Consider the following 26789-nt stretch of genomic DNA (forward strand, 5'->3'; position numbering starts at 1 on the left):
CAGCGACTCTCGGCTGTTCCCTTGCTCCTGCTACGCCTACCTCTGCTCATGTGCAAAAGGTGAAATATCTGTTTGGCTCTTAGAAATGTTGGCTGCCCTGATACTTAAAATTATTAGATCATAGAATCACAGAACATTAAGGTTGGAAGGGACCTCCAGAGGTCATTGAGGCCAACCTCCCTCCCAAGGCAGGATCACCTAGGGTAGTTTGCACAGGAATGCATCCAGGCAGGTTTTGAAATACTCTGGAGAAGTGCAAAACTCCAGACTCGAGGGATGCCCAAAACCTACTGCAGCAAGCAAAAGGATTGGCAGCTCTGTAGTTGCCTATGGACTTGCTACTCGTGTAAAGGTGTGAGTACTCCATGTATCCCATTCAGTTATGTAGCCAGCATAACTCAGGATAGCTGCATGGCTATCAATACTGTAGGCAAAATTTGTATCAGAGGTCTGGTCTGTCTGTTCTGTAGCTTGTTGGCATGTCTAGGATGATGTGATGATAATGAAGCAAGTCACTCTCTCAAGGAGTTCACCTGTGTGAAGCTGAAAGAGGCAGTTAAATCTTAAATTTGTATTAGGGTGCAGCTGAGAGCAGAGGCAGATCTTGATAGAGTGGAAAGTATCAGTATGCAGGCATCTGCAATCCACTAGGAATCATTTACATTTTTCAGTGAGCTGAAACGAATGCAGTTGTAGTTAAGACAGTAGGTGAAAGGGAAAAGAAAAACTAATTGGCATACTAGTTGTAACTTACCAAAACAGTCAAGGGCCCAGCAGAGCATGCAAGTTTTGTGTCTCCATCAAGTCAGAAGCTAGTTAATAGGAAAAAGGGAATAAACTCCCTGTTCCCATTACCCAGCTCTGTGTCTTGAGTGATTAATCTGCGCTCTGCCTCAAGCTGTTAATCTGCAGCGGTGACATTTTAATTATAAACGGCATTTTGTCCATGCCCTCTGGAAATTCTGGATTTGTCAGTGCTAAAAAATCACTGGTACATGACTGTAACTTCACTGATAACTGCACAGCTGAACCTTGTCTGCCTTACAGAAACGATGCTGAGGCTATGGTAGTATCTGCAAGCATGAACTTTAACACAGAAAGAATAGCAGCGATGCATATTGTGCCTACACAGCAAGCAATTGTGCGAGGGCACTGCCTTGATGGAAGCACTGGCAACAGAGTGGCTGCATCAGGTAATGATTCTCTAAACCTGTTTTCACTAGAAAAACTCAAGAGTGAAAGTAGCAACATTAACATTCCCATTCTGTCCTTGAGTGGACTCTACTGCGCTGTTGTTCCTAATGCAAGGAGCCGAGTAAACAGGAGGGTGGTTGTTCCAGCCCCAACTGTGCTGCTTAGACCAAAATATCTCTTGTTACTCAGGACTTCTGTGATATGATCACTGGAGAGTCCAACTGATTCTTGCATCCTTATAAGATTGCTTTTCTTAATAAACTCTTGTTGTCTTCCTGCTACCCAGTACCTCCTTTCTGAAGTAATTAATCATTTTCACAGCTTTCTTTAGAAACGACTTCATTATCTTTTCATTTTTGTGACATTTTGAGCCTTGGCCTCTGTGCTAGTTTGAGGCTAACTGGAATATCTTAGTGAGAGAAATTAGATGCTAGGCTGTGAAAAGGAAACAATGGTGATGGCTGCTGCACTCACAGGCTTGCTGAGATGGATAAAACCAAGAACACAAACACAGATAACACAGTGGGTCTCTGTTGCAGCTGGTGCCTGTACTTTTCTTTCTGGCCTTCTTCCTGTGTAACTAATCCTTCTGCTTTCTAAACTCCCTTGCCAATCCTCCAAACTCACCTTGCATATAAGGCAAACTCTAGGATAAGGTAGAGGGGTGGAAAGACAGTGGAAGGGTGGTTGGGAGCCCCTCCTGGGGACTCTGGTTTCTGGGAGGGTTGCTGTGTTTCTCTATTACTTTTAATTTGCATATTGCTGTATATATTGTAAATACTTGCTTGTATATTGTGCTAAGCTGTAAATAGAAAGCTTCATTCCTTAATTTCCAGATGGTTGAGTCTAGTCTGGATGATTTCTTAAGAGTGAGGGGGGCAAGTAACACCCAAACTGTCACAGCCAACTCTGCATTAATGGAAAAGCAGTTTCCATGTCCTTTTTCCTTTGCTTTCTGGTAACAGTTAAAATAAGGAACCAGTTCTTGGTAACATTTAAAAAACTTCATTTCCTTCACAGCCTCTTGGTTAAGTGAGACCTTTGCTCAGGACAGGTCCATCCAGTATGAGCTTCTTAGGGGCAGGGAAATTCCACCACTACCTGGTGACCATCTGATTTAAAGAAGACAAACTGCAAACTTGGTGACAGTTCCACACACCTTTATTTTTAAGTGGATTGGTACTTCCTTCATTTGGCTGTTTACTGATTGCAAAGTGTTCAGATAAGTTTGCAGTATTAGACTGAAATGCAGGCCAGCAACAGTATGCATTGGAAGGGATTCCTACAGAGCAAATATCTTTCAGACAGCTTTAAGCAGTGTTACTTAAGAACTTTGTGATCACATTTCTAATAAGGAATATTGTCATAAAGAGTATTCAAAGGCAAGGCGATTGCAAGATTGGTTTAAAAGTCACAGTATCAGCATGTTTGTTTGCACTGCAGGTTCAAAGTCCTTGGGCTAATGTTTTAAACGTTTTGCTTTGCAGTAAGGACTAGAAATCTTAGAGGTGTAAACCTATGGGAGTTCAAGCTTTGAGAAATTACTGGGAATACTTAAAATGTATTTTAAATGTCCAACATATGATGCATTTAGTAATAATTTAAAGGGCATTTCAGATGAAGCATTTGTATCCTTAAAACAGATTAAGATCCTGGGCATGCAAAACCTATTTGACTTCATTAGGACTTTGCTGAGATAACTGCCTTGATTGCAGACCCAAGCATATTTTAGATGAGCCTTCTTTTGATTAAGCAGTTCCACTTTGCTTGTCACACGCTATGGCAGGTAACAGATACTTAAACCCTCCCACCTACAGCCTGGAGCGGGAGGGTAAGTGAACCACAGAACCAAGTTTCAGCCAAAGTAACCATTTAGCTGCCTTTTTTCCCCCCTTAATGACATGCTGGGTTAAGTGCGTTTGTACCAACCAGAGGGCAGCACCACAACAGGACTGGTACATATGAATATGAAAATTTTGTGCATTCTTGCGAACTGTGGTTTGAAGTTGCTCCTTTTTTCCTTCCCTTCTGTCTCTTACAGCTGCTTTGGTGTTTTCTCACTGACTTGAGCTCCCCCAGGCTGGGGGACCCGCAAGAACAGGCACTAACAGCCAGCGTTAGGCAGCTGCTGTGTGCAGTCCTGGCACCGAGCAAGGTACCCTCGCAGCCCCGAGCTCGTTGCTGCTGTACGGCCCTGGCACAAGCCCCTGTGTGTGAGCGCGGGAGGGCCGCGGGGCGAGTGAGTGCCGCCCGCCCGGCTCCCGGGGCGCTGAGCACTGATTAACTGCGCGGCTGCCGCTCGGCTGGGCCGGGCCTGCAAAGCCACCCCCTCCTCTGCCCCGGCAGCGGGGCAAGCGGGAGGGCCTGGGAGCTGCCGCCAGCGCCATGGCCGCTCCCTGCTACTTGGGCTGGGATTTCAGCACGCAGCAGGTACCGCGGCCGCCTGCGCCCCCCTCCCTCGGCCCGCAGCGGCTGCGCGCAAGGGAGCGGGGCCCTGGGGGGCGGCTCTGGCGCCTGCCCGTGGCTCGGTCGGCGCAGCCGGCACTGCTGCCACCGCCTCAGAGCCGGAGGGAGGGGGTGCGGGCGGAGGCACTGCACCGGGCTCCGGGCAGCTGCAGGGGGCTAGGCTCGGGCTGGGCCGGCCCCGCTCGCCGTCGCGGCCCGCTGAGCTGCCGCGGTGCGGCCTCGCAGCTCGGGCAGGAGCAGGCCTTCCTCCTGCGCCCGCTCCCGCCTGCCGCAGCTGTGCTCTGCGGGCTTGCTCCCGTAGCGAGCGCCGTCTGTGCGCGGGGCCGGGGCTCCGGCACGCCAGCAGCCTGCCCGGGCTGGGCACACAATTCCCGACGCTTCGCGGCGCTGAGGCTTCTGTGCGCCCGGCTCCTCGCCCGCACAAGCACCTCCTTGCTCCCTTTCTGCTCGGCCCCTCGCGTCCGAAGCTAGGGGATGCCTTCCCCAGCGTGTGCGTGTCCAGCCTGCTAGGGATGCGCTTAACCCTGGGAGGAGCACCCTGGTCCTTGTCTGCGAGCAGGCTGCATGGAGACCGCTCTGACTGTGGCACAGGGCAGGCTGGGACCTGGGGTTTGCACCTAGAGTGTTTCCAGTGTCTTTCTGCGAGTCAGGAGTGGCTGAATTACCACTCTGAATGCTCTTGATAGTGAGGTTTGCCAGCACAGTCGGCTATTACTACACTGCAGGGCTGCAAACGCAGTGACTCGTTGGCTGTTCTTTAGCATGTGTTTGTACCGCAGTGTCGTGCAATTAAGGAAAGAGAAAATGGGAGGAGGGAAAGGCAAACAAACACACAAGTTGTTGAATAGGTGGCATGCTGGAAATCCATGCAGCCTGTTTAATGTCAAACTGTGCCTGTACTTCCCAGCGAATTGCTTGGATGGGAGTGGTCTTCATTCCTGTCCTGTCTGTGGGGATTTAATTATTATTTATTATAATATTTAATTATTATAAATCAGTTATTTTGTGATGGTTTGGGTGTTACCTCCCCCCTGCACTTAAGAAAATCACCCGGGCTAGACTCAGCTGACCTGGAAATTGAATGAAGCTTTGTATTTACAGCTCAGCACAACATACAAGCAGATATTTACAATGTTTATGCAGCTACGTACAGAAATACACAAGTTAAAAAGTGATACAGTAACACAGCAGCCCTCCCAGAAACCAGAGTCCCCAGGAGGGACTCTCAACCACCCTTCCACCTCCTTTCCACCCCTCTACCTTTCTCCAGACTTTGCCTTACATTCAAGGTGAGTTTGGAGGATCAGCCAGGGGGGTTAGGAAGCAGAGGGATTAGTTAGACAGATGGCAGGTGAGAGAGAGAAGTGCAGCCCAAAGCCAGAGAGCAAACTGTTTGTGTTCTTGTTATACATCTCAGCAACCCCATGAGTGAAGTAGACCTCCTCACCATTGTTTCCTTTTCACAGCCTATCTATTCTTCTCACCAGAATATTCCATCTAGGCTCAAACCAGCACATACTTAAATATTGTTTGGTTTTGTTAACATCTTGTTTTATATCTTCTAGCTGAAAGTCATTGCTGTTGATGAACAGCTGAGAGTCATTTATGAGGATAACATTCATTTTGATAAAGACCTTCCAGAATTTAAGTAAGGCTTTTTTAATATTTTCTGTAGATAATGTAGTTTAGAATGCTGGGGATCGTGGTGGGTGGATCTCTTACCCTGTTTGATCTCACTGATGTGTGGAGGCATGGAAAAAGTTCATACCATGTTCATATTTCATACCTGGCAAGGGCACTATGTGCTTATGCCTTTCTTGGTGTGTAAGGATGGCCAGAATTCCCAACAGGAAATAAATTCTAAAACATCCACTCCAAGTTCTTCTCTATAACTAAACACATTTTTTTCTTTTGGGACTGTAGACTTGTGGACATGACTTTGGTTTTGAGAGGTAGAAGTAAGCACTGTCTTTGTGTTGGAGGAGAACTGCCTGTAGCAGCAGTTGCATGAGAGTAACATCTAGCAGGCAAATTCAGTGGTTCCAAATCTCACAGTAACATGCAGGGTGATAGTGTTTGTTCACTTCAGTTAATAGACTATGAATTTACAGCTGTCTCCTCTGTGCTCACAAACTCCAGTGAAGCACATTCAGTTACCTAATGTTTTAACAGCAAAAGTGAATGTCAGCTTCTAGATTCGTGTACTACTGGGGATAGAAAACTTTGACATGATCACGAACTATGTGGAGCCAAAGAGCAGTGTCAGCTCAAACTGGAGTTTGTCAGATCTTACTTCAGGACCAGAGCCTTTCCTTGCCTTACTTTGCAATTGGCTCAAACACCCCAGCTGGAGTCCTGTGTGCAGTTCTGGAGCCCCCAGCACAAGCAGGACATGGAACTGTTTGAGCCAGTCCAGAGGAGGCCACCAAGATGCTGAGAGGGCTGCAGCAGCTCTGCTATATGGACAGGCTGAGAGAACTGGGGCTCTGCAGCCTGGAGAGAAGAAGGCTTCCAGGAGACCTTGGAGTGGCCTTCCAGTATCTGAAGGGGGCTACAGGAAGGCTGGGGAGGGACTATTGACAAGGTCTGGTAATGACAGGACAAAGAGGAATGGGTTTAAAGTGGCAGAGGGGAGATTGAAAGTGGATGTTAGGAAAGGGTTGTTTGCAGTGAGGGTGGTGAGACACTGGCACAGGTTGCCCAGGGAGGTTGTGGCTGCTCCCTCCCTGGAGGTGTTCAAGGCCAGGTTAGATGAGGCCTTGAGTGACCTGTTCTGGTGGTAGGAATCCCTGCCTATGGTGGGGGTTTGGAACTGGATGATAACTTTGAGGTCCCTTCCAACCTAAACCATCCTGAGATTCTATTCTATATGTCACCTCCAGGAGCTTTTTCAGATTTCAAACACTGAGTATATCCTTGCTCTTAACATAATAGGATTGCAAAATCTATTTGGATGTTAATAAATTGAAGAACTTTGCTTGGGGGTTGGGGGAAGAAATTGCTGAATTTACCAAGAGAAAAAAATACCCTTTTTCTGTAGGACTCAAGGTGGAGTCCATATTCATGGTGACAGACTGACAGTCACTTCTCCTGTGCTAATGTGGGTCAAGGTATGAACAAGCTTTATGTTTCTTGCTGTTACAGAAATGGAAATGCATTCCAGGCAGTAGTGAAAGTCATCATTCAAATCCTCACAGTCCTATGGCTTGTGTTTCTCTGAGCTGTTATTATGAGCTGTTATTATGTGTTTCTCTGAGCTGTTATTATGTGTCTTGGTATGCAAATATTAACGTTGTCAGCAAACAGTGGCAATTGCTAACGTTTGATGGGTTTTTGTGTCTTCCTCCCCTCTCTACTGTTACAGCATTGCATGTGGGATAATAACTTTCCCGACTTTCCCTCATTTGACAGGAAAAACTTTTGTCCCATCATTGTTTTGCTTCCTCAGCAGAAGGGGCAGCTGTTGCTTTGCCTATCAGAGGAGCAATATATATATTTCAGAGTGAAAGGTTAGAGAAGAAGGCTCTCTGAGGAATTGTTTGCATTAGAAAGCCATAGTTGACACCCATGTGTTAAGACCAACTCATGTCTTCTCTGTCATTACTCCATCCCAGCTCCCAGGGAAAGGCAAGGCACCTCAGTTCTAGCTAATGGATGACTTCTGCAGTATCAGATCTGCCAGTTGTACTTGAGCCCTTAGAATTGCAAGGCAATCCAGGCTTAATTTGCAGCAGTTGTGAGATTGTTGCCCTAGGGCGACGAAGCTGGTGAGGGCCTGGAGCACAGCCCTGTGAGGAGAGGCTGAGGGAGCTGGAGGGGTGCAGCCTGCAGAAGAGGAGGCTCAGGGCAGAGCTCACTGCTGTCTACAGCTACCTGAAAGGAGGTTATAGCCAGGTGGGGTTGGTCTCTTCTGCCAGGCACCCAGCAACAGAACAAGGGGACACAGTCTCAAGTTGTGCCAGGGCAGGTCTAGGCTGGATATTAGGAGGAAGTTGTTGGCAGAGAGAGTGATTGGCATTGGAATGGGCTGCCCAGAGAGGTGGTGGAGTCACCATGGCTGGAGGTGTTGAAGCCAAGCCTGTCTGGGGCACTTAGTGCCATTGTCTGGTTGCTTGGCCAGGGCTGGGTGCTAAGTTGGACTGGCTGAGCTTGGAGGTCTCTTCCAGCCTGCTTCATTCTGTGATTCATAGATTTCTAAAAGTAAGAAGAGAAAAAGATGCCTCTGCTTTGTGTCTGGCACTCTGAAAACTGTTTTTTTTTTTTTTTAATGAAGTGGGATTATTTTAACTCTTGACCCTTATTTAGGTTTCAAAGAGTGAATCTTTATGATCCAGCTTGTTTAGAGATTTTTTTTCCCTGTGTGATTCAACTTTTCTTTTATGGACTTACTTAGTAAATTAATTTATGCAGCTTCTTGAGAAGTCTATAGTCATTAGCTCATTTTTCATTGTCTGCCAATGAACTCTTATCAGTGATGACATGAATTTACTGGTTAATTCCAGAGATTGTGAATATGCATCATTTGATAGCTCTTTATAGTCATTCTTGATTCTGTTTGTTCTTTGTTCTCTAGGCTCTAGATATGATTTTGGAAAAGATGAAGTCTTCAGGCTTCAACTTCTCTCAAGTCAGAGCTTTGTCTGGTGCTGGACAGGTTAGTTTATAACAAAAAAGTGTTTCTGCATTTCTTCAGTGGAGTGTAAGTCATGATGATAGATTTCATTTAAATAATTGCCTTGCTGAAAGCCATAATAACATCAGGTAAGACCAAAGCTTCTACATAAGCATCCATTAAAAGACACATTCCTTAGGGGAGCTTAAAGCCTAAAGCACAAAGCAATCAGGAGAAGGCAGTGGGAGTGGAGGATGATGTTTACAGTATGGTTGTGTAGATCACTGCAGTGCATAACTATGTACATACAGATCCTGAAGTGATTGAGGTCATTTCAGCACATCCAGCTGTTTATGGAAGTAAGGTAGAGGAAATAGAAGCAGTTTGCTAAAGGCATGGCAACATCCTGTTGGGCATCACTGGAACTATTGGTGAGTTGCTGGATTGTGTTGTGCAGTTTGCCTCCAGTGTCCTAAAGGTAGATAACTACAGCTGCCTGGCTTAAGGAAGCCACCTGAGAGACAGAGCTTAAATAATCTTCTCGCTATTGGGCAGTCTGCTACTGGTGACTGGGACAGGCATGCAGCTGGAGGATCTAAAGACTCTTCTGAGGTAGCACAGAACAGTCTTGACTGTAGTGCCCTAGCTGCAGTTCAAGGAGATCTCAAAGAAGTATCTAATGCTGTTAGCACTATATCAATAGTGTCCACTAGAAAGCCTGATTGTCTTAACTCTGCATTTCTTAGTTTAGTGCTTTGCTGAATCTTAAAGAGCCTTTTAATGAGGCATTTGAATGGAACAGGTGCAATTTTTGGTCCTAGCTGGGAGAGAGTTCTCTGGCTCTCAGACTTTGAAATTCGGATCAGAGTTTGAACTTCACATCTTGGGAGGGCATCTTCAGTTTCTCCTTCTGTGCTTTCCACAGCAACATGGCAGTGTGTTCTGGAAAAAAGGAAGCATCCAAAATTTGAAGAATGCATCATCCAAAGTGCCTTTACATCAGTCACTGAAGGTAACTCTCTCTGAACGGAGAGCTGTGCTGTCCTTTTTCTGATCTTTACACTTGTTTTTCTCCTTGCAAACCTTTCCTCTTGTTGAGCTGCATGTCCCTGCAGCATAAAGCGAAATGTAGTGGTTATTCCTTCAGCTCCAAGGCTTTTGACATTTCCTTTCCTCTTGAGTGACAGTATATACTGCTTTAAAAGCTTACAGGTGCCAGCGAGTGTCCCAGAGTCTCTGTGTAAGGGTAACAGCCTGTTTGTTCTTGGAGGAAATGTTGTGGTTTTGTAAACAAGCTGCAAATATTTTACAGTTCTGTAATGTATTCACGTTAACAAAAGTGCAATGTTAGTAGAAAATACAAAAAAGAGTAGATTACACTTAGCTCTGCAAGATGGGACTCGTGCTGTGTGGGCACAAGCTCTGAATGAGGACGTTGTGGAACCTCAGTGTTCTCTGTGTGTGTGGTTGGTAAGTTTTGAACAGGGACCTGACAAACCACTTAAAAATAGACTAAAATGAGCTTTCCTCTTGAAGACCCTTGCTGTCCCTCAACACCAGAAAGGACAGTTGCATGGTGAAAGGGAGACATCTGTGTAACTGACCTGTTAAATGGTTAGTTTTGGAAATAGCTGTTTGAGACTTGTGGAAATGGAATCAAAATGCACTCTGCTGCTGTGCTAAGCCTCAGTTGCATTTCCAAATGGTTATGCCAGTCATAAAGAGAAATCTGTTAGCAGAGCTGTGGAACGAACATCTGACTGGTCAGAGAAAAATGGATGTTCTAAAAAGTGGGGCTAAACTTGGATTAAAAGGCCTCGGGGCTTTGGCTACCAAAGGGGCGTACAGAGACATTGTGCTGCAGGGCATGAGGTACACTTGGTGCTGCAGAGTACATCAACAGCAAAAAATGTCTGCTGCTTTCCCCTGGTGTGAAGCTTAGGTTAAGCTTTCCACCAGTCACCAACCTGCTGCCCACCCAGAAGCTCCTTTCCTGTAACTATCAAGTGGAGACCAGAAGGCACATCAGAAAATGGAACTGTGAGCTGATACGTGGGTGTGCTGCATTGCTAGTACTGCAGCAGACATTTCCTAGTGACCACACTTACTAACAGATGCTCCTGTTCGTTGCAGGATTGTTTCTCAGTCAGTAACAGCCCCATCTGGATGGATTCTAGCACAGCTGCCCAGTGTAGTGCTCTGGAGAAAGCCTTGGGGGGAGCACAGCACTTGTCGACTATCACTGGTTCTCGAGCCTATGAGGTAAGGAGCAGGTGGGTAGAAAAGCCTCAGCAGGGCCTTGTGATGGAAACAGTTCTGCTATTACACTGACACTGCAGCAGGTGCTGGACAGCCATGGACTGGGAAAGAGAGCTGTTGGAGAAGGCTCATAAGGGAGGACATGGAAATGTTAAACTAGACAAACAGTGGGAATTCTGCTGCAGGAGGCAGTTGGGCTGAGCTGTTCACTTGGTCAGTGATTCCAAAACACAGTGTTTGGTGGCCATGTTTACAGTGTCAGGGTCTGATTCTCCCCTGAGAACTCCTGTGCAGCCACTGTCAAGGGGATGGCAGTCCAGTTTGTAGTGCAGGTGTATTTGGGTTCTGACTGCCCTAGGCTCACTGCTCTAGGTTACTTCTGCAGTTAAAAGATTGGCTATTTAATGTTCCATGAAGGCTGATAGGCAACTGTTGGCCTAAGAGAAGTGTTTCAGAAGCTTTTGGGATGTTATCAGAGAGCACTCTCTCACTCTGTGTTCCTGTCTGATGCTTCTCTCTCTTGTAACCGTGACAGTTAGAGTGGGAGCAGAGCTGCCCTCCAGGCTGCTCAGCACCTGGCTACTCAAACCCTTGGTCTAACAGAGTAAGGCTTTTGCCTCTCAAATCACTGGTTGTGGTTTTGAATTATCCTGCAAGGTTTATGACCAATGTTGAAAGCAGACTTTGCATGCCACTAACAGCTTATTTTTAGCTTGCTAAAGGTTAATATTTCAGTTTTAGAAGTATTTTAAATAACAGTTGAGAGAGAAATAATTACTCTTTATTATTAGCGTGTGCCAGAGGAGCTTTTTGAGCGTGAAACCGCCTGCTTTGCTCCCAATTCCCCTGCCTCCCAGAGAGGCACAGAGGTTGGCTAGCTTAAACCTTGTCAAGCGTTTGAAGGCAGCATTTGTATTGTGCTGATTCCTGTGCACAGAATAAGTGTGATTCATTCCATTGAACTGTCATTGCTGAGATGTAAATTATGGATAGTCATGCTTTTTCACAGGCTTTTTCCCCTTTTTTTTCTTCTAAAGGTGAGCAAAATTCTCATAATGAGACTATGTGTTATAGCCTGTTTAGTGCAGATTGCCTGCTGAGCACTGACTTTCATCATGCATCAGGCAAATTAAATATCCAAAGTGCAATGTACTGAGCTCATTACACAGAGTTAATGATTATTGACTCCATTTAGGGTTTGTGTTTCTAAGCATTTGCATTTCTTTCCTCAGCGTTTTACAGGAAACCAGATAGCAAAGATTTACAGCCAGAATCCCGAGGCCTACATGCAAACTGAGGTTGGCTCAACTTCAATACACTTTATTGGAAAACAGTTGAAAATCTTCTATAATTAAATGTGTGGGGATGAGGTTTTTTTGCAAACAAAGGGTTGCTTTATTTTAAGATTCAAATGGAAATGTTTCGTTTGCTCGGGTTGTGTTAGTCGTCAGGCAGATAAAAATGGGACACCAGCTCTATCTCAGATGTTTTATTTAACACAGCAGGCTCCACTGGATCTCAGCTTTGTGGAGGAAGTTGTAGGAAACCAGACTTTCATTTGGGTGGCAATAAATTGTCTTTACAGGATTTGAAAGCAAGTGGGTAATTAAGTGCCAGTTGAAATGTTCATGCTTGGAACTGGCCATGTGCGTGCAGAAGTGTGATTGCTCTGCCACGCCAAGCTGATCTCTGTGTGCAGGGAAAACCTGCAGAGGAGATTCTAGACTTCTATTTTTTTTCATATTTTTTCTCTTTGAGGAGTTGCTTTGATTGCATTATCACAAATGAATTGCCTTGTGTAGCTGGTTTCGTTCTGGTTTTTAATCTTCAGAAGTCAGCCTGCAGTTCAGTTGTTGTTTCAGTTTGTTGAGCCTGCATCTAGCTGTGACTGGCATGCCATGGTTTGAAGCAAAGTGAAAACTCCATGCAAGTGTGATGGAAACAAAAGACAAACATCCAGACCTATGAATATTGCTATATTACTGCAGGTCTAGATAACATTGATCAAAAATTCTTGGGTGGTTCTTAAAATCTCACCCCTGTGTGAAACAGTTGATTTTATGGGGAAGTTTGTGGCAGAGTTGACTCTGGATTTTCATAGAATCACAGAATGGTTTAGGTTGGAAGGGACCTCAAAGCTCAGCCAGTTCCAGCCCCCTGCCATAGGCAGGGACACCTCCCACTAGAACAGGTCACTCAGGGACTCATCCAACCTGGCCTTGAACACCTCCAGGGAGGGAGCAGCCACAACCTCCCTGGGCAACCTGTGCCAGTGTCTCACCACCCTCACTACAAACAACCCTTTCCTAACATCTAGTTTGAATCTCCCTTCTGTCAGTTCAAACCCAGTACCTCTTGTCCTGTCATTACAAGACCTTGTCAATAGTCCCTCCACAGCTCTCCTGTAGCCCCCTTCAGATACTGGAAGGCCACTATAAGGTCTCCTGGTAGCCTTCTCCTCTCCATGCTGCACAGCCCCAGCTCTTGTAGCCTGTCCCCATAGCAGAGCTGCTGCAGCCCTCTCAGCATCTTGGTGGCCTCCTCTGCACTGGCTCCAACACTTCCATGTCCTGCTTGTGCTGGGAGCTCCAGAACTGCCCCCAGGACTGCAGGTGGGGTGTGAGGAGAGCAGAGCCAAGGGGCAGAATCCCCTCCCTTGCCCTGTGCCCACACTGCTCTTGCTGCAGCCCAGCACAGGGTTGCTGTCTGGGCTGCACTCACACTGCAGGCTCCTGTTGAGCTTTTCACCACCCCAGACCTCCAGGTCCTGTTCCTCAGGGCTGCTCTCAGCCATTCCCCACCCAGCCTGGAGCTGTGCTTGCGATTGCACCCACCCAGGTGCAGGACCTTACACTTGTCCTTGTTGAATGTCATGAGGTTGTCCTGGGCTCACCTCTGCAGCCTGCCCAGCTCCCTCTGGATGGATCCCTGCCCTTTAGCAGGTCAACTGTGCCACACAGCTTGGTGCCATCTGCACACTTGCTGAGGGTGCACTGATTCCTCTGTCCATGTCACTGACAAGATGTGGGAGAACACTTAATTTCCAGTGTATTTTTTCTCAGAACATTTCCACAGTGTAACCCTTATGCTGCTAAGGTAAGGAATGAGGCAGAACTCTGATACAGTCTGATCACAAGCTTGAGAGTATAGCGAAAGCTACGTCACTGGCGGGGCATTGGGTATGTGGCACTGAAAGCCAGTCAGACCACTTTCAGACTTTGAGAGCTGGTTGCACTAATAGCACCTCTCAGTAATAATATGCAAGACCTTGTGTTAAAGCACAAAATAGCCAGAATTGCTCTGAGGGACTCTCAAGAAGCACTTAGCAGCTCAGAGAGTCTGGATGATGTGTGGAAGGTGGATGCTTCTCCTTCTGTAGGTCAGCTTGCTAAACTGGCTGATTCACAGTTTAACTTCATCCTTTTCCTTCCATTTCAGGCAGCTAGTGCCCTCTGGGGCACCACAGAAGGTAGGCCTTTGTTATCTAAGCACAATGCGGTACATTCTTGGGGAGAGACACGTGAAGAGCAAGTGCATCATTAAGGTTCCTGGCCATTGTAACCGTCCCTTAGAGCTCTGGCTGCAGCCCGTCTCTGAATGCGGTGTGAAGCAGCAGCTCTCTGATCATTAACAAAAAGCCTGCCAGTGCTGCTTCACTCCACCAGGAGAGATTTGATTCTGGGTAGTTACTGGGTGTCACCCATATTTCTTCTGAATTAGTCAGAGCTCACGGTAAGGATTTTGTCAGGTTCATAGCAGCTTTTGGGGAACAAATAATACTTGATCATGCAGAAAGCTGATGGTAGCTGCTTAACTTGGTAGTTTGTAGAGCAGATCTGAAGTGGAAGCAGGTTTGTGTTGGATCAGTGCGTTATGTCAGGTGGAAGGGGCATTATTAGAAGCCCTACAGCTGGATTTGTTGTGTGTGTTGGAACATACCCTGAGGCAGAGCTGCAGGCAGTGGTTCAGAGTTCACGTGAAGGTGCTAGCAGAGTTGCAGAGTTCTGAAAGGCTTACAGACCTGGGGTGCATTTGGAGCAGTGCATGGTTTCTGGACATGTCCCCTGTTATCAACCTGCAGATGTGGTTTTTTTCCTCCTTAGCAAGTGTCTTTTCTTGAAATGAGATTCTGTGCTACGTCGAAGTTGTGAAGCAATCCGTGAGAACAAGAAGTGCTAGTGCACTGGGTGTGTTTTGCTTCTTCCAGAATGCAAAGCTATTAACAGCTTTTGCATGGGATTTCTTTTGCACTGATACCTGCTGTATTACTTAGGCAGTAAAGGCAGAAATGGATAATCCTAGGTGCATTTTGTGTGCTTTCTGTTCTTAACATCAAGCATCTACTAACATTTGCTGTTTGCAGTTGCCTAATGATTTACTTTATTTGGAGTGAATGTTGCTGTGTCTCACTATCTCACACTTTTTCTTTCAGAGAATCTCTTTGGTTAGTAGTTTTGCAGCTTCCCTTTTCCTAGGAGCTTATGCACCCATTGATTACAGTGATGGTAAGTGTGTGGCTTTTTCCTCAAAGTAACAATTCAATATAACATTTTTCTTTCCACTCTCACCTTGCATAAAAGAGGAACAAGGTCTCTGCTGTTTATTTTCACTCTTGAAAATTTAATGACAATTATGTTAGATTTTAAGCTAAGTTAGTCCTTTCAATTTGTTGCTGCTCTTGATAGTGCTGTCACTATGACTATTTAGGATCATAGAATCAGTCAGGGTTGGAAGGGACCACAAAGATCAGGCAGTTCCAGCCATGGGCAGGTACACCCTACCCTAGAGTAGGCTGCCCACAGCCTCATCCAGCCTGGCCTAAACACCTCCAGGGACAGGGCTTCAACCACCTTCCTGAGTAACCCCTTGCAGGCTCTCACCACTCTCATGCTGAAGAACTTCCTCCTCATATCCAGCCTGAACCTACCCATCTCCAGCTTCACTCCATTCCCCCCAGTCCTGTCACTCCCTGATAGCCTGAAAAGTCCCTCCCTAGCATTTTTGTAGGCCCCCTTCAGATACTGAAAGGCCTCCTTCAGATACTTCCCCATGGTATTGTGATTCCTCTTTCTGTGAAATGGAACCACAGAAAAAATCTTCTTGAGTTAAATTGTACCTTTTTTTTTTTTCATTATTTTATGGTGTATGAGAAGGGAATGTTGAAATATCTATTTAAGAGCATGAAGAAGTTGTGGCTTTTAAAGCAAGACTTCATAGTTCTGATATTTGGTTTTGCTGGTTTAGCTCTAAGTTGCTGAGGATGCGAACAAGATGCGTGTAGAGTTTGGTTTTGCCCTCATCATATTGGGGTATGGATCTGCAACAGAAATGTGTCTGGAAAATGAATCAGAGAAATAAGTATAAACCAGGCAAAACAATCCTAAACTCAGTTAAACGAAAGGAAAAAAGTACCCTTCCAGATCTCTGTTCATCACAAGGCAGACACAAAAGTGGCGAGGCTGGTGTGTCTCTTTTCTGTTGTGTTATCTCAGTTAGCCACCTTTTAAATGGCAATTTGAAATGGCAATTACAAAGGAAACCATTTTCCTGGGAGCTCTAAATAGCATTTTGGGTTCCTGCTCCGAAACTAAGACAAGATAGAGTTCAGAGTGAAAGGTTAGAGAAGAAGGCTCTCTGAGGAATTGTTTGCATTAGAAAGCCATAGTTGACACCCATGTGTTAAGACCAACTCATGTCTTCTCTGTCATTACTCCATCCCAGCTCCCAGGGAAAGGCAAGGCACCTCAGTTCTAGCTAATGGATGACTTCTGCAGTATCAGATCTGCCAGTTATACTTGAGCCCTTAGAATTGCAAGGCAATCCAGGCTTATTTTGCAGCAGTTGTGAGATTGTTGCCCTAGGGCGACGAAGCTGGTGAGGGCCTGGAGCAGAGCCCTGTGAGGAGAGGCTGAGGGAGCTGGGGGGGTGCAGCCTGCAGCAGAGGAGGCTCAGGGCAGAGCTCACTGCTGTCTACAGCTACCTGAAAGGAGGTTATAGCCAGGTGGGGTTGGTCTCTTCTACCAGGCACCCAGCAACAGAACAAGGGGACACAGTCTCAAGTTGTGCCAGGGGAGGTCTAGGCCTTGAACACCTCCAGCGAGGTGACCTGTTCTCCTGGGAGATGTCCCTGGATATGGCATGGGGTTGGAACTGGCTGAGCTTGGAGGTCTCTTCCAACCTAAACCATTCTGTGATCCTCTGTTTTCTCCATTCGTTCGTTTCTTCTCTGATCATAATGAGAGAGAATTGTGATTCCAGCAATAAAACATAATTACCAACTCTGCAGCAGTTACTCAGAGGCAGCTGAAGAAGTTGTTTTCCTGTCATTTAAGATTTCTTGCAATTCACTTGATCCTTTATGTCGCACCTGTACCTAGGAGTTTAAAATGCATCTTTCAAAAATAATCTTCAGATAATGGAGCTATTCTTCATTTCTGGGAGTGTAACTTCAGGTCACACTGTCTTGAAAAGACCTTGTCAAATTGTTTAGCTCTGCACAATAACTTACCTCTCTAAATTTGCAGTTTATTGTCGGAAATGTGCTATTCAGTTTCAGGATTCCCCCTCCCCCCCCCTCTTATTTTTAAAGGTCCAATTTGGTAAGGCTGAAATCAGTCCTTGCTGAATGGCTGAGCACACTGGGTGATTGATTTTAACAAAATCAAATTACATTCCGGTGGAATGAAGAATGATTTTCATTTATATTGTGCAGATGTTAAAAGTAAGATACATTTGGGACCTAAACAACTTGAGCACTTGAGGCATTGTTTCTTTTAGAAGACACCTTAAAGAACAGCAATTCAGCTCTTGACCTCGAGGAGCTTTATCTTTTGAAATGCTTCTCTCAGAGCCTTAGGCAAATCATAGCTTAGCATACTCGGTTTTTGTTGTTCGATCAAACGGGGATGCTTTGAACTGAAGCCTTTTCAAACGGGTGTGAGGGGCTGGATTTACACCTACTGGAGCTTCTGTGGTGTTAGCAGAGTTACGCCGCCTAGGATTGTAACTCACTGCAAAGGCAACCCAGAGTGCTGTAATACAGATGCACTTAGTGTTTGTGAATGTATGCAAATATTGATCTTGTGTTTGTTGATTAATGAAACCAGTTGGCTTGCGTCCTTGATCTTTGTAGTGCAAGTGCATAGTGTTTTTTCTTCCCCTTCAGTGCTGAAGCAGTTAGACTTTTGTGTGTATACTAAATATTAGCAAGTCCTGCTTGTGCTCCTGCTTATTTTATGTTAAAAGTAAGTCATGCTTGCATGAAAATCTCAAGTCAGCTGAAAATCCAAACCAGAGCTGAATAATCCCTGGAACTGCTTCTCTTTCTCCTTTGATTACATGAGAAGCAATGCACAGCAAGTTATAACTCAAGCACCGCTGGTCATGATCTGCACCACCGGTCATGATCTACACCACTGAGTTTAACATAGAAAGTGAGTAATAATCTGAGACCTAAGGGGTAAAAAATGTCTACCAAAATTCAAGAGCAGCCCTTTGACTTGCCACTCCAGATGGATCCCCTACAGTAGTGCAGGTCGTGCTTGCAGTGAAATACTGAATCCTATTCACCCACATACTGACACACTTTCCTCAGTCCTTGCTAGACTGTGGCATTGCTGATGGGGCATCCGTTTGGGGTGGTAAGTCAAAGGGCTGCCTTTGAATTTTAGTAGACATTTTTTTACCCCTTAGGTCTCAGATTATTGCTCACTTTCTATGTTAAACTCAGTGGTGTAGATTGTGACCGGTGGTGTTTGAGTTAGGAACTTGCTGTGCATCGCTTCTCATCTAATCAAAGGAGAAAGAGCAGCAGTTCCAGGGAGTATTCAGCTGTGGTTTGAGTTTTCCACTGACTTGAGATTTTCATGCAAGTGCCTTCAGTTGGATGGGATGAATCCAGACCAGCAGAATAATAGTTCTTGTAAAATAGTTGTTTCATGCCTTTTAAATGGGTTTCTGAGAATGGGGTAAATTAGCTCATCTTTCTTTTCTCAGGGCGTTTGTGCTATTATATCTACCAGTCAATAAACTGAAGTGTGTTTTCTGTATGATATAAACTTAGACCTTTCAGTTATAAAGGTTAGTGTTTCTCCTGTTTTCTGCAGGGAAGATTGGAGGCTGACCTTATGTCTTGAAAAATTGCCTTGGAGGATGCTGGTTAAATGTCTTTCTGGGCTTGCAGGGTGGAGAGGGGAAACAAGAACCGCAGAAAACAGCTAACTTTTCGCTAGTAAAGTTCCTGTTGTGTTGCTTATGAATTAATTGATTTAGAGAAAGGTTTCTTGGCCATTTACATTAGGGACTTCTCCAAGGAAAATTGTAGATCTAGGTGTTTTTTTCATAGAATGCCTTGTTACACCTAAGAGTTTGGGAGGTGGGGCTGCTCACAGCCTCTGCTTTTAGGTGAATACATACAGTGCTCTGGGCTTGCTTTACCCCTGAAAGGAGAGGCTGGCTAGATTTCAGTGGTGAAAGCTATCCAGAAGCTGACTTAACATTATCCCTCCAGCTTAGAGGAGCTGAATCTATTCTCTTTCAATGTAAAATATGCATTTGTGACTTTCCTGTTACCTGTAATGAAGTGGAAATTTCTGAGACAGTATTGCAGGGTTTAGTGATACATTCTTCCTGTTCTGATCTGCCCTGCAGGTTCTGGTATGAACTTACTGCACATTTGGGAAAAGGTATGGTCTGCACCCTGCCTTGATGCTTGTGCACCTGGATTAGAGGAGAAGCTAGGATGCCCTGTACCATCCCATTCAGTCCTGGTATGTGCCTGTCTAGAAGAGTTGCAAAGAATAAGCTGGGCTTTGTGCTGGGAGTTCTGCTAGTAGCACATTCCTGGAGTGTGTGTGTGTGTGTGCCAGTGTAGCTGCACAATTATCCTCAGAGCTGTGCTCTTTGGTTTAGTGCTTCCAGGTGTGTTGTGAGTGTGTGTGCCAGAGCGGAGTCTTTGGAAGCTGCTGGCTGATATCTATCACAGCTTTCATCACTGATTTTTGAGGATTCTTGCATGCCCTGGGCTGTGATGAGGAAAGTTTTGGTAGATGTTCCAGTGCTAAGCACCTCTGGAGCCCCCTCCCATGCCCACAAGCACTGCAGAACTGTGCAGAATTTACTGCTGCAGAAACAGAGCCCAGCATTTGCATTTCTTGACAGAGACCTTGGCTTAAACTGTTTGTGGAGTTAATGAGGTAATCTTTGTGAATAATTTGGGATATTTAAAGCTCCTCAGCTCACGTGGCATAATGGTGAAATCAAATCAAGCTGCACATCTCTTAGAGTAAATGGATGTAGTCTTACTACCCATCAGGAAAATAGCTATTGCCTTAGGTGGTGCACAGTTAAGAGGGTGTAGATCCCTATCATCTGATCCTTCTCAAGTCACTTATGGTCTTCTGTAATGGAAAGGAACATACTGAAAAATGGTGATAGGAGTCCTTGTGCTTTTTCACAGAGAGTTTGCTTCCTCTGTGTTTTTTCCTCTCTATGGCTATCAAAAAGAGTACAGTTTTTGACCCCTAAAATAATAGGGGTCACATTGCAGCATTCGATGTTGTGATGTATGTTAATGTTGTGTTTCCTCTTACGTTTGCATTGAATTTCTAATTCCTGGGTGTTAATATTCATGTATTTGTGCAATACAGATGGATGTGTTCCTTGCTGTGAGTAACTGGAGAAACACCAGAAGCTGAAATGCTGCTATTTAAAAGCCCATCTAAGGGTAGTTCTGTGAGGTTCTCAACCACAAAAATTTGGGTTAAAAATATTTACAGGATTGCTACCTTTAAATACACAGAAATGGTTGTTGCAACTGCTCTGGGCTTGTTTCGGTGCTCTGTGTAGCAACACACTGTGTCATATGCTGCAGGATTACTTCCTGTGTCTTTTAAGCTTTTGTTCCTCTCTCTCTCTCTTTCTCTCCTCAGGGGCCTATTTCTCCATATTACAGTCAGCGTTACGGCTTTAGCCCAGACTGCAAAGTAGTAGCATTTACGGGAGACAATCCAGGTGAGATGATTGAATGTGGAAGATGCAGAGAATATCACTATGTGTGTACTGAGAACCTAAATCAGTCTCTGACTCCCAGATGCTCCCTATGCAGTAAAAGAATATTGTATTTATCAGCATTAGTGCTTTTCTCCAGCAGCCTTGCTTCCATCACTGGTTCTTCTGAGGTACAGACTTCTTGGAGAAGCTGGGTGGACAAATGAATTCTCTTTTGCCTAATCATTAGAGGTGACTTAATTTGCCTCATGGTGTTTCAGATTTGGTTTGCCTGCCCCTAAAGAATCTATTCTTACTACTAACTGCCAAAACTTTGACTTAGAAACTGTGAGTGAGAAAGCTGCTGTTGTATCTTTTTGAGCAAGAAAAGTGAATGTGGACCTTACAGGCTTTCTCTAAGAATTAGAGCTCTCCTTTTGCCAGACTGACAGATCTTGGTATAAGGGAAGGTCTTAGTTTAGGGTCAGTTTCTTGAATCTTGGAGACTCTTTCATTGTAGGACAAATCCATTTGCTTCTGAAGACTGTGAAAATGAAATACTTCTCTGTATTTCAGTAGCATCTGTGGGTTTAAATCAAAATGGAAGCTTCATTGTTGTGTATTTTCCATTCATATTCTGAGAGATGGTTCAGCTCTGCAATTCCCAAAAGTCAGATTTTTCTTCTAGGTATTCAAATCCAGCCTAGTCCAAGAAATATGCGAGTAGTTCAACATAAGTAAAGTGTTCTCTTTTAAAGTGTGTTGCTAAGTAGAGATCCAGTGTAGTTAAAGCCTGGTACATAAAACAGGAGGTAATGTGGCACTTCTGAAGTCTTTTGTCTTGAGCATTTTGGTTTTGTTAAAAATCATAGAATCAGTCAGGATTGGAAGGGACCACAAGGATCAGCCAGTTCCAACCCCCCTGCCGTGCCCAGGGACACCTTACCCTAGATGGGGCTGCACACAGCCTCATCCTGCCTGGCCTTAAACACCTCCAGCCATGGGGCCTCAACCACCTCCCTGGGCAACCCATTCCAGGCTCTCACCACTCTCATCCTGAACAACTTCCTCCTCACCTCCAGCCTGAACCTACCCACCGCCAGCTTTGCTCCATAATCGCTCCTTCATCCAAGTGCTCTGCCCATCTTCTATAGGTCAAGGCCATCATGAGCATATTTGCCATTTGCATTGTACTCTGAGGTGATGAATGCAATGTATTAGGATGCCTCATGCAACATGCTATGCTTGGGTCAAACCAGTAACTTTTTATCTGGTGTTCTGACTTTCTGCTTTCAGCATCATTAGCAGGGATGAGACTTCAAGAAGGAGATATCGCAGTAAGTCAAAGACATATGCTTGAAAACTATCCATACCCCCCAAAAAAATAAACACATGAAATATAAACTAGCTATAGGTTGTCAGTTAAATTTGTCCACTGGTCTTGGTTTTCTGTTAATCTATTCATACTCCCCCCCCTCCCCCAAAAAAAAGAGAAATGTATGAAATATAAACTAGCTACAAGTTACCAGTTAAATTTATCTACTGGTCTTGATTTTCTGTTAATGTATTAATACCCCCTTAAAAAAAACCCAAACCATGAAATATTAACTAGCTATGGGTTGTCAGTTAAATCTATCTGCTAGTTTGATTTTCTATTAATCTATTCATCTCCCCCCCCCAAAAAAAAAAAGAAAAGAAATACATGAAGTATAAACTAGCTGTGGGCTGTCAGTTAAATTTATCTACTGGTCTTGGTTTTCTGTTAATTAGATTCACACTTGCTTTATTTCTTTCAATCTGTAAGCTGCCTGAAAGATTTTAACTAAACTCTTGTGACTATTTTTAACTAATGCTCCAGACATTAAAGCCTGTGTCTCCATCTAGTATGCCTTTCACCAGCCTGACAGCCGAAGTCAAAGCTATCTTCAACACAAATCCAATTGACTTAATGTGTAATTTAAAAACAATTAGTGGCAATAACAAATGGTTTTAATTTAATTTCTGTATTGCTTTGCATGCACATTGTGATGATGCTTGGAATTGTTCCCTTCTGCCCCTCCAGATTAGCCTTGGCACAAGTGACACGTTGTTTCTGTGGATCCAAGAACCAACTCCTGCCTTAGAAGGTCATATCCTCTGCAATCCTGTTGATTCCCGCATGTATATGGCACTTTTATGGTAGTATTCCTTATTTTTTTACATCCGGGACCAATAACACCTCTTTCTTCCTCCCTGTTAGTGCTTTTTATTCCTTTTGCACAGTGGTAATGAATAGAGCATTCAGCATTCTGTACAGTGTGTGGCAATCTACTGCTGAAACATTTGCCTCTGTTACAGCAGTCCTATTGTTCGAGTAACTGAAACTGCAGAGTGGTGCTGGATAAATTCTCGTGGCAATAAAAGGCTGAAGTGATGTTTATGTATACATGGAGCCAGTTCACTGTGAATCTACAGTAATACATTTCATGTATAGGAGTAACAGTCTTCTGGAATGCAGTAATGTCAAATGTCAGAAGCTTGGCCACGTCTGTGACTTCTCTGCTCTTCTAGTGGTCCAGAGGGGCCGTAACAGGGCAGGTGAAGATGAGAGGAGTTTAATCAGTGCTGTTCAGGGACCCGTTAGGCTGTGCATCTTGAAAATTCTTACATCTGAAACCCAGGTGAGGGAATGGTTCTCATGGTAGCTTTTGGCTGCTGTGATTCGAGAATTGTTTGTCCCCTTGCCAGGGGAGAAGGTGGAGATGTGGCCTGAAACAATGCTTTCTCTCACTAAGTCAATCTATCCAGGCTAAAGATTTCCAAACCAGGTCACAGTAAAGTAGGTGCCTGAAACTTGAAACTTCAGCCAAGCTCAGATCTCTCCTGTAACTGTAGAGTTGAGCCTTACCTGTACAGTAGGAGGGTGCTGAAGATAACAGTGGGAGCAGTGTTCATGCGGCCGAGTGTGAAAGAATGATGCCAGTTGCAAATTACTGAGTTTCACAGTATGATTTCCCAGCAGGTGGGTTTATTTTCTAACTTCTGCATTCAAATTTATCTTTTACCCAATATTCCTCCCACTTTGGCTGTGTAAAAGAGCGACATAAACAGCCTGCTCATAATGGGAAAGGAGATACTGAGGCATTTTTCTGAGTAACTGTTATGCTGCCATTCTTTTACTGCAGCTAAACATGTGCAGGAGGCCAGACCTGCTTTTCAGAACATGAAATGTTCCTGCTCCTCCTGCAGAGGCATTTCTGCCTTTTTACACCAGTGCCCCTTTATTTCTGGACTATTAGAGGTGATAGGGGACCTTCAGTTAATAGAAAAAGAGGGCTCAAGCTACCAGGCACAGTATTTGTACAGAAAAGCCAACTAACTTTAGCTCCTGCTACTGACCAAGTTCAGTAATTTCCTTGCCCTCTTTTTGGATGTTTCTGTGCCTTTCCTGATGAGTTGCTCTGATGACTTTGTGCTGGAGAGTATTCAAACTGCTCTCCTCTGAGCCCGAGTCCGGTGCTGTGGTGCTTTGCAGGAATGTTACATTTACAGCAGAAGCAAAGGTGACTGCACAAAGGGTGCAAATGCCATCACCACGGAGCAGATCGATGTTTTATAGCATGGTTTACTGGCTCTGGACCAGAACTGTGCAGCTGCAGTGCTTTCTTTTGCTGGATCTTGGGAAGAAGCTAGATCTCAGAAGATCTGTTGGACCAAACCTGGCTCCATACTGGTGCTGTGCACCTGAAGTCTTAAATAAAATGCAGAGACACTCTTGCTCATCCTTGCTCAGAGCCATTTTTTTTAGCCCTGTGTTAGTGTGTTTCTCTGACAGATGTCTTAGAGGTTCAGAGGTAGCCTGGGTTGAGCATGGCCTGCCAGACTGGATCTAAGCTGACTCTTAAGGAAAGATGTATGCCAACATCTCTGCTCTGCATTCCTCAGCACAGTCCTGTAGCATGTTTCCTCCTTGTGTCTCTTTCCATAATGAAGTGATTGTATCTTTTAGCTTGCCCAGCTTTTATTCAGCTGATAGACTAAACATCACTATCAAGTAAAACAACAAATTGCTTTAAAAATCAAGAGCCAAATGTTTTGGAAAATGCATATGGTGTGTTTGTGTGTTTCAGTTTTAAGAACGGCTCTCTGATGAGAGAGAAGATCAGAGATGACTGTGCTTCAGGCTCCTGGGAGGAATTCTCCAAAGCCTTATCTTCTACTGTTGCTGGGAACAATGGAAACTTAGGTATCAGCCATAGCAGGGTTGGCAGTTCCAGGGTTTGCTGAGACACATATCTGGGGGGGTGTTGTACCTACGTTTAGCTTGGGTCCTGGTAACGCCCCAGAACTAAGTCACCTAGAGGAAGGGGAATTCCTAATGTGTGCTTGGAAATACTCTGCTGCAGGCTAAGTGTCAGGGTGTTTTCCTTCAGTCTTAACTAAACAAATTGTGTTTATTGGGCTGGTTTGGTCACTGAGAGGGTGTTAATGGCATCTTAGTTGTGTAACATTTAAAACTGGTAATTTCTGGAGGCAGCTTCCATTGAAGTTTTCTGAAGCTTTCATTAATGCTTCTTAAGACTCAAATCAAGTGCGTTAAGTAGCTCCACGTTCTTTTGCTCAGTCATTACTCCAGAGTCTTGCTGGTGCATGTGAACAAAGCAGGAATGTTGAGTGGAACCCACATTTCCTGTGTTTTCCCCAGTGTATGTCACAGTCATTTCATCTCTGGTTTTTGCCCCACATCATGGTAGGTGACTGAAATGAAACAAAATATTGGTGATGGAAACAGAGAGAAAATATGAACAAACCCAAGGATTTGGAGTTTCACCTTATTTTCTTCCCTACACTTAAATATTTTACAAGTGTAGTATATAGCTCTGAAGTCAGTAATTAAAAGTCAATCATATGTGTAATCAGGATTAACCCTTCCAAGCTGGATTTGAAATTGCCACCACCATCCTAGATCTGAAGTGACATGAATACAGTTAATGTAGGTAGGTAGCCAAGTTTTGCAGTGCAAATATCCAAGCTGTAGAGGTTTTAACTCCTTAGGAAAGTGAGTTTAAGATGCAATTTCTTGACACACTGAGGTTAGCACTGATTTTTCATTTTTAGAAGCTCTTTTGTGTTGTCTGTCAAATCCAGTCTCTGTGGGGTATTAAAATAGCCAGGAATCTCTTTTCACCAGCAGGCAGATCAATTCAGCTGTTTCAGAAAGTGGGAAAAAGCAATTCCAAAACACAAAAGTCAGCCACTTTAGACGAGAGTAAAACAACTGGAAGTTGATGATAATATTGTTTCAGATTTCAAGGACAACAGGACACTGCCTTAAAATGTTACCATTTGTATTAGTGTGTATTCACTTGGGCACCTCAGTCCCCTGTAAAATGAGGATTTCGTGAAAGTCATCCTCAGTAACCTGTGTGCTTGAAAACCCTCTGGATATATGTGCAGCAGGGCAGTCATCTCTGCAGTCTGAGTACCTGAGAGGAGCAGGGCAAAGGGGTAATTGGTTAGTCACTCTCTTGTTGTCACTGCCCTCCCTGCTGTGTTGGAAGATGCCCCTGCAGAGGCAGCTGCTAGGGTGAGGCTGGGATAATGAGAGCAACAGGGGTAGCAAATAGGTAAGGAGGAGGGGTGGCTGGATGAGACTCCTGGTGTGTCTGGGAAACACCTGAGGAGAAGTGATAAAACCAGCAAGTTTACTTGAAGTCTTTATCTGCTGGATTCAAGGTGGCAGCAGGGCCAGAAAGGAGTTTTTGAGAGATCCATCCCTTGGCAGGGCCTGCAGTTCTCTAGAGTGTTGCTTAGTGTTCAGGCAGAAAGGTTACACAAGCTAAAGCAAAGCTCTCCTTTGTCTTTTCTTTCGGCTCCTAAGCTGGGGATCCTAGGGCAGGAGCATCCTCTTGTTCCAGGGGCTGGGCCTTAGAAACTCTCCTCAGGTTCTTAGCTATTCTGTTCACACTGCTGTCCTCATTTTCTTTTTTTGTCTCCTTCCTTGAATGTCTTTTCTGACCAACCCTTCTTGCCATCAACACAAAAGAAATCTTTTTCACAGTTTTTGTCTAGCTGTCTACAAAGCCTTGCTGCATTTCTTCAGATCTCTTCGAAGCTGTTCAGACACCAGCTCTGCTCCATGACTTAAAATATCTGTAGTTCTCTAATAAGCTCATGAAATTAATCCAGTGCCTGAAGTGTTCCAGTATTCCTTGTGCTCTTCTTACTAAATTCCCATTTTTTATAGTTTTTTTCTCTTTCACCCTTGCATATGGGCTGCTAAAACCCTTCT

At 44.6% G+C, this 26789-nt stretch overlaps 1 protein-coding gene across 6 annotated transcripts in view; it reads left to right on the top strand.

The window, feature by feature from the left end:
* Positions 1-26789, top strand: part of XYLB (xylulokinase) — an 87754-nt gene that overhangs the window by 2635 nt on the left and 58330 nt on the right. For 4 of the 6 annotated variants that reach the window (XM_064162872.1, XM_064162871.1, XM_064162874.1 and 1 more), the window contains 13 exons: positions 1048-1193; positions 5226-5308; positions 6701-6770; positions 8234-8314; positions 9198-9284; positions 10406-10534; positions 11764-11829; positions 14964-15036; positions 19181-19299; positions 20461-20542; positions 21815-21855; positions 22581-22696; positions 24628-24743. In XM_064162872.1, the coding sequence (XP_064018942.1) occupies positions 1161-1193; positions 5226-5308; positions 6701-6770; positions 8234-8314; positions 9198-9284; positions 10406-10534; positions 11764-11829; positions 14964-15036; positions 19181-19299; positions 20461-20542; positions 21815-21855; positions 22581-22696; positions 24628-24743 (1096 nt within the window). In that variant the 5' untranslated portion in view covers positions 1048-1160. Of the gene's footprint in view, positions 1-14; positions 60-1047; positions 1194-3501; positions 3625-5225; positions 5309-6700; positions 6771-8233; positions 8315-9197; positions 9285-10405; positions 10535-11763; positions 11830-14963; positions 15037-19180; positions 19300-20460; positions 20543-21814; positions 21856-22580; positions 22697-24627; positions 24744-26789 lie in introns of those variants that run through there. The other 2 variants (XM_064162875.1, XM_064162869.1) reach the window with 2 other exon arrangements.

This window comes from Pogoniulus pusillus, chromosome 23, assembly GCF_015220805.1.
Source record: "Pogoniulus pusillus isolate bPogPus1 chromosome 23, bPogPus1.pri, whole genome shotgun sequence".
Taxonomy (NCBI): Eukaryota; Metazoa; Chordata; class Aves; order Piciformes; family Lybiidae; genus Pogoniulus; species Pogoniulus pusillus.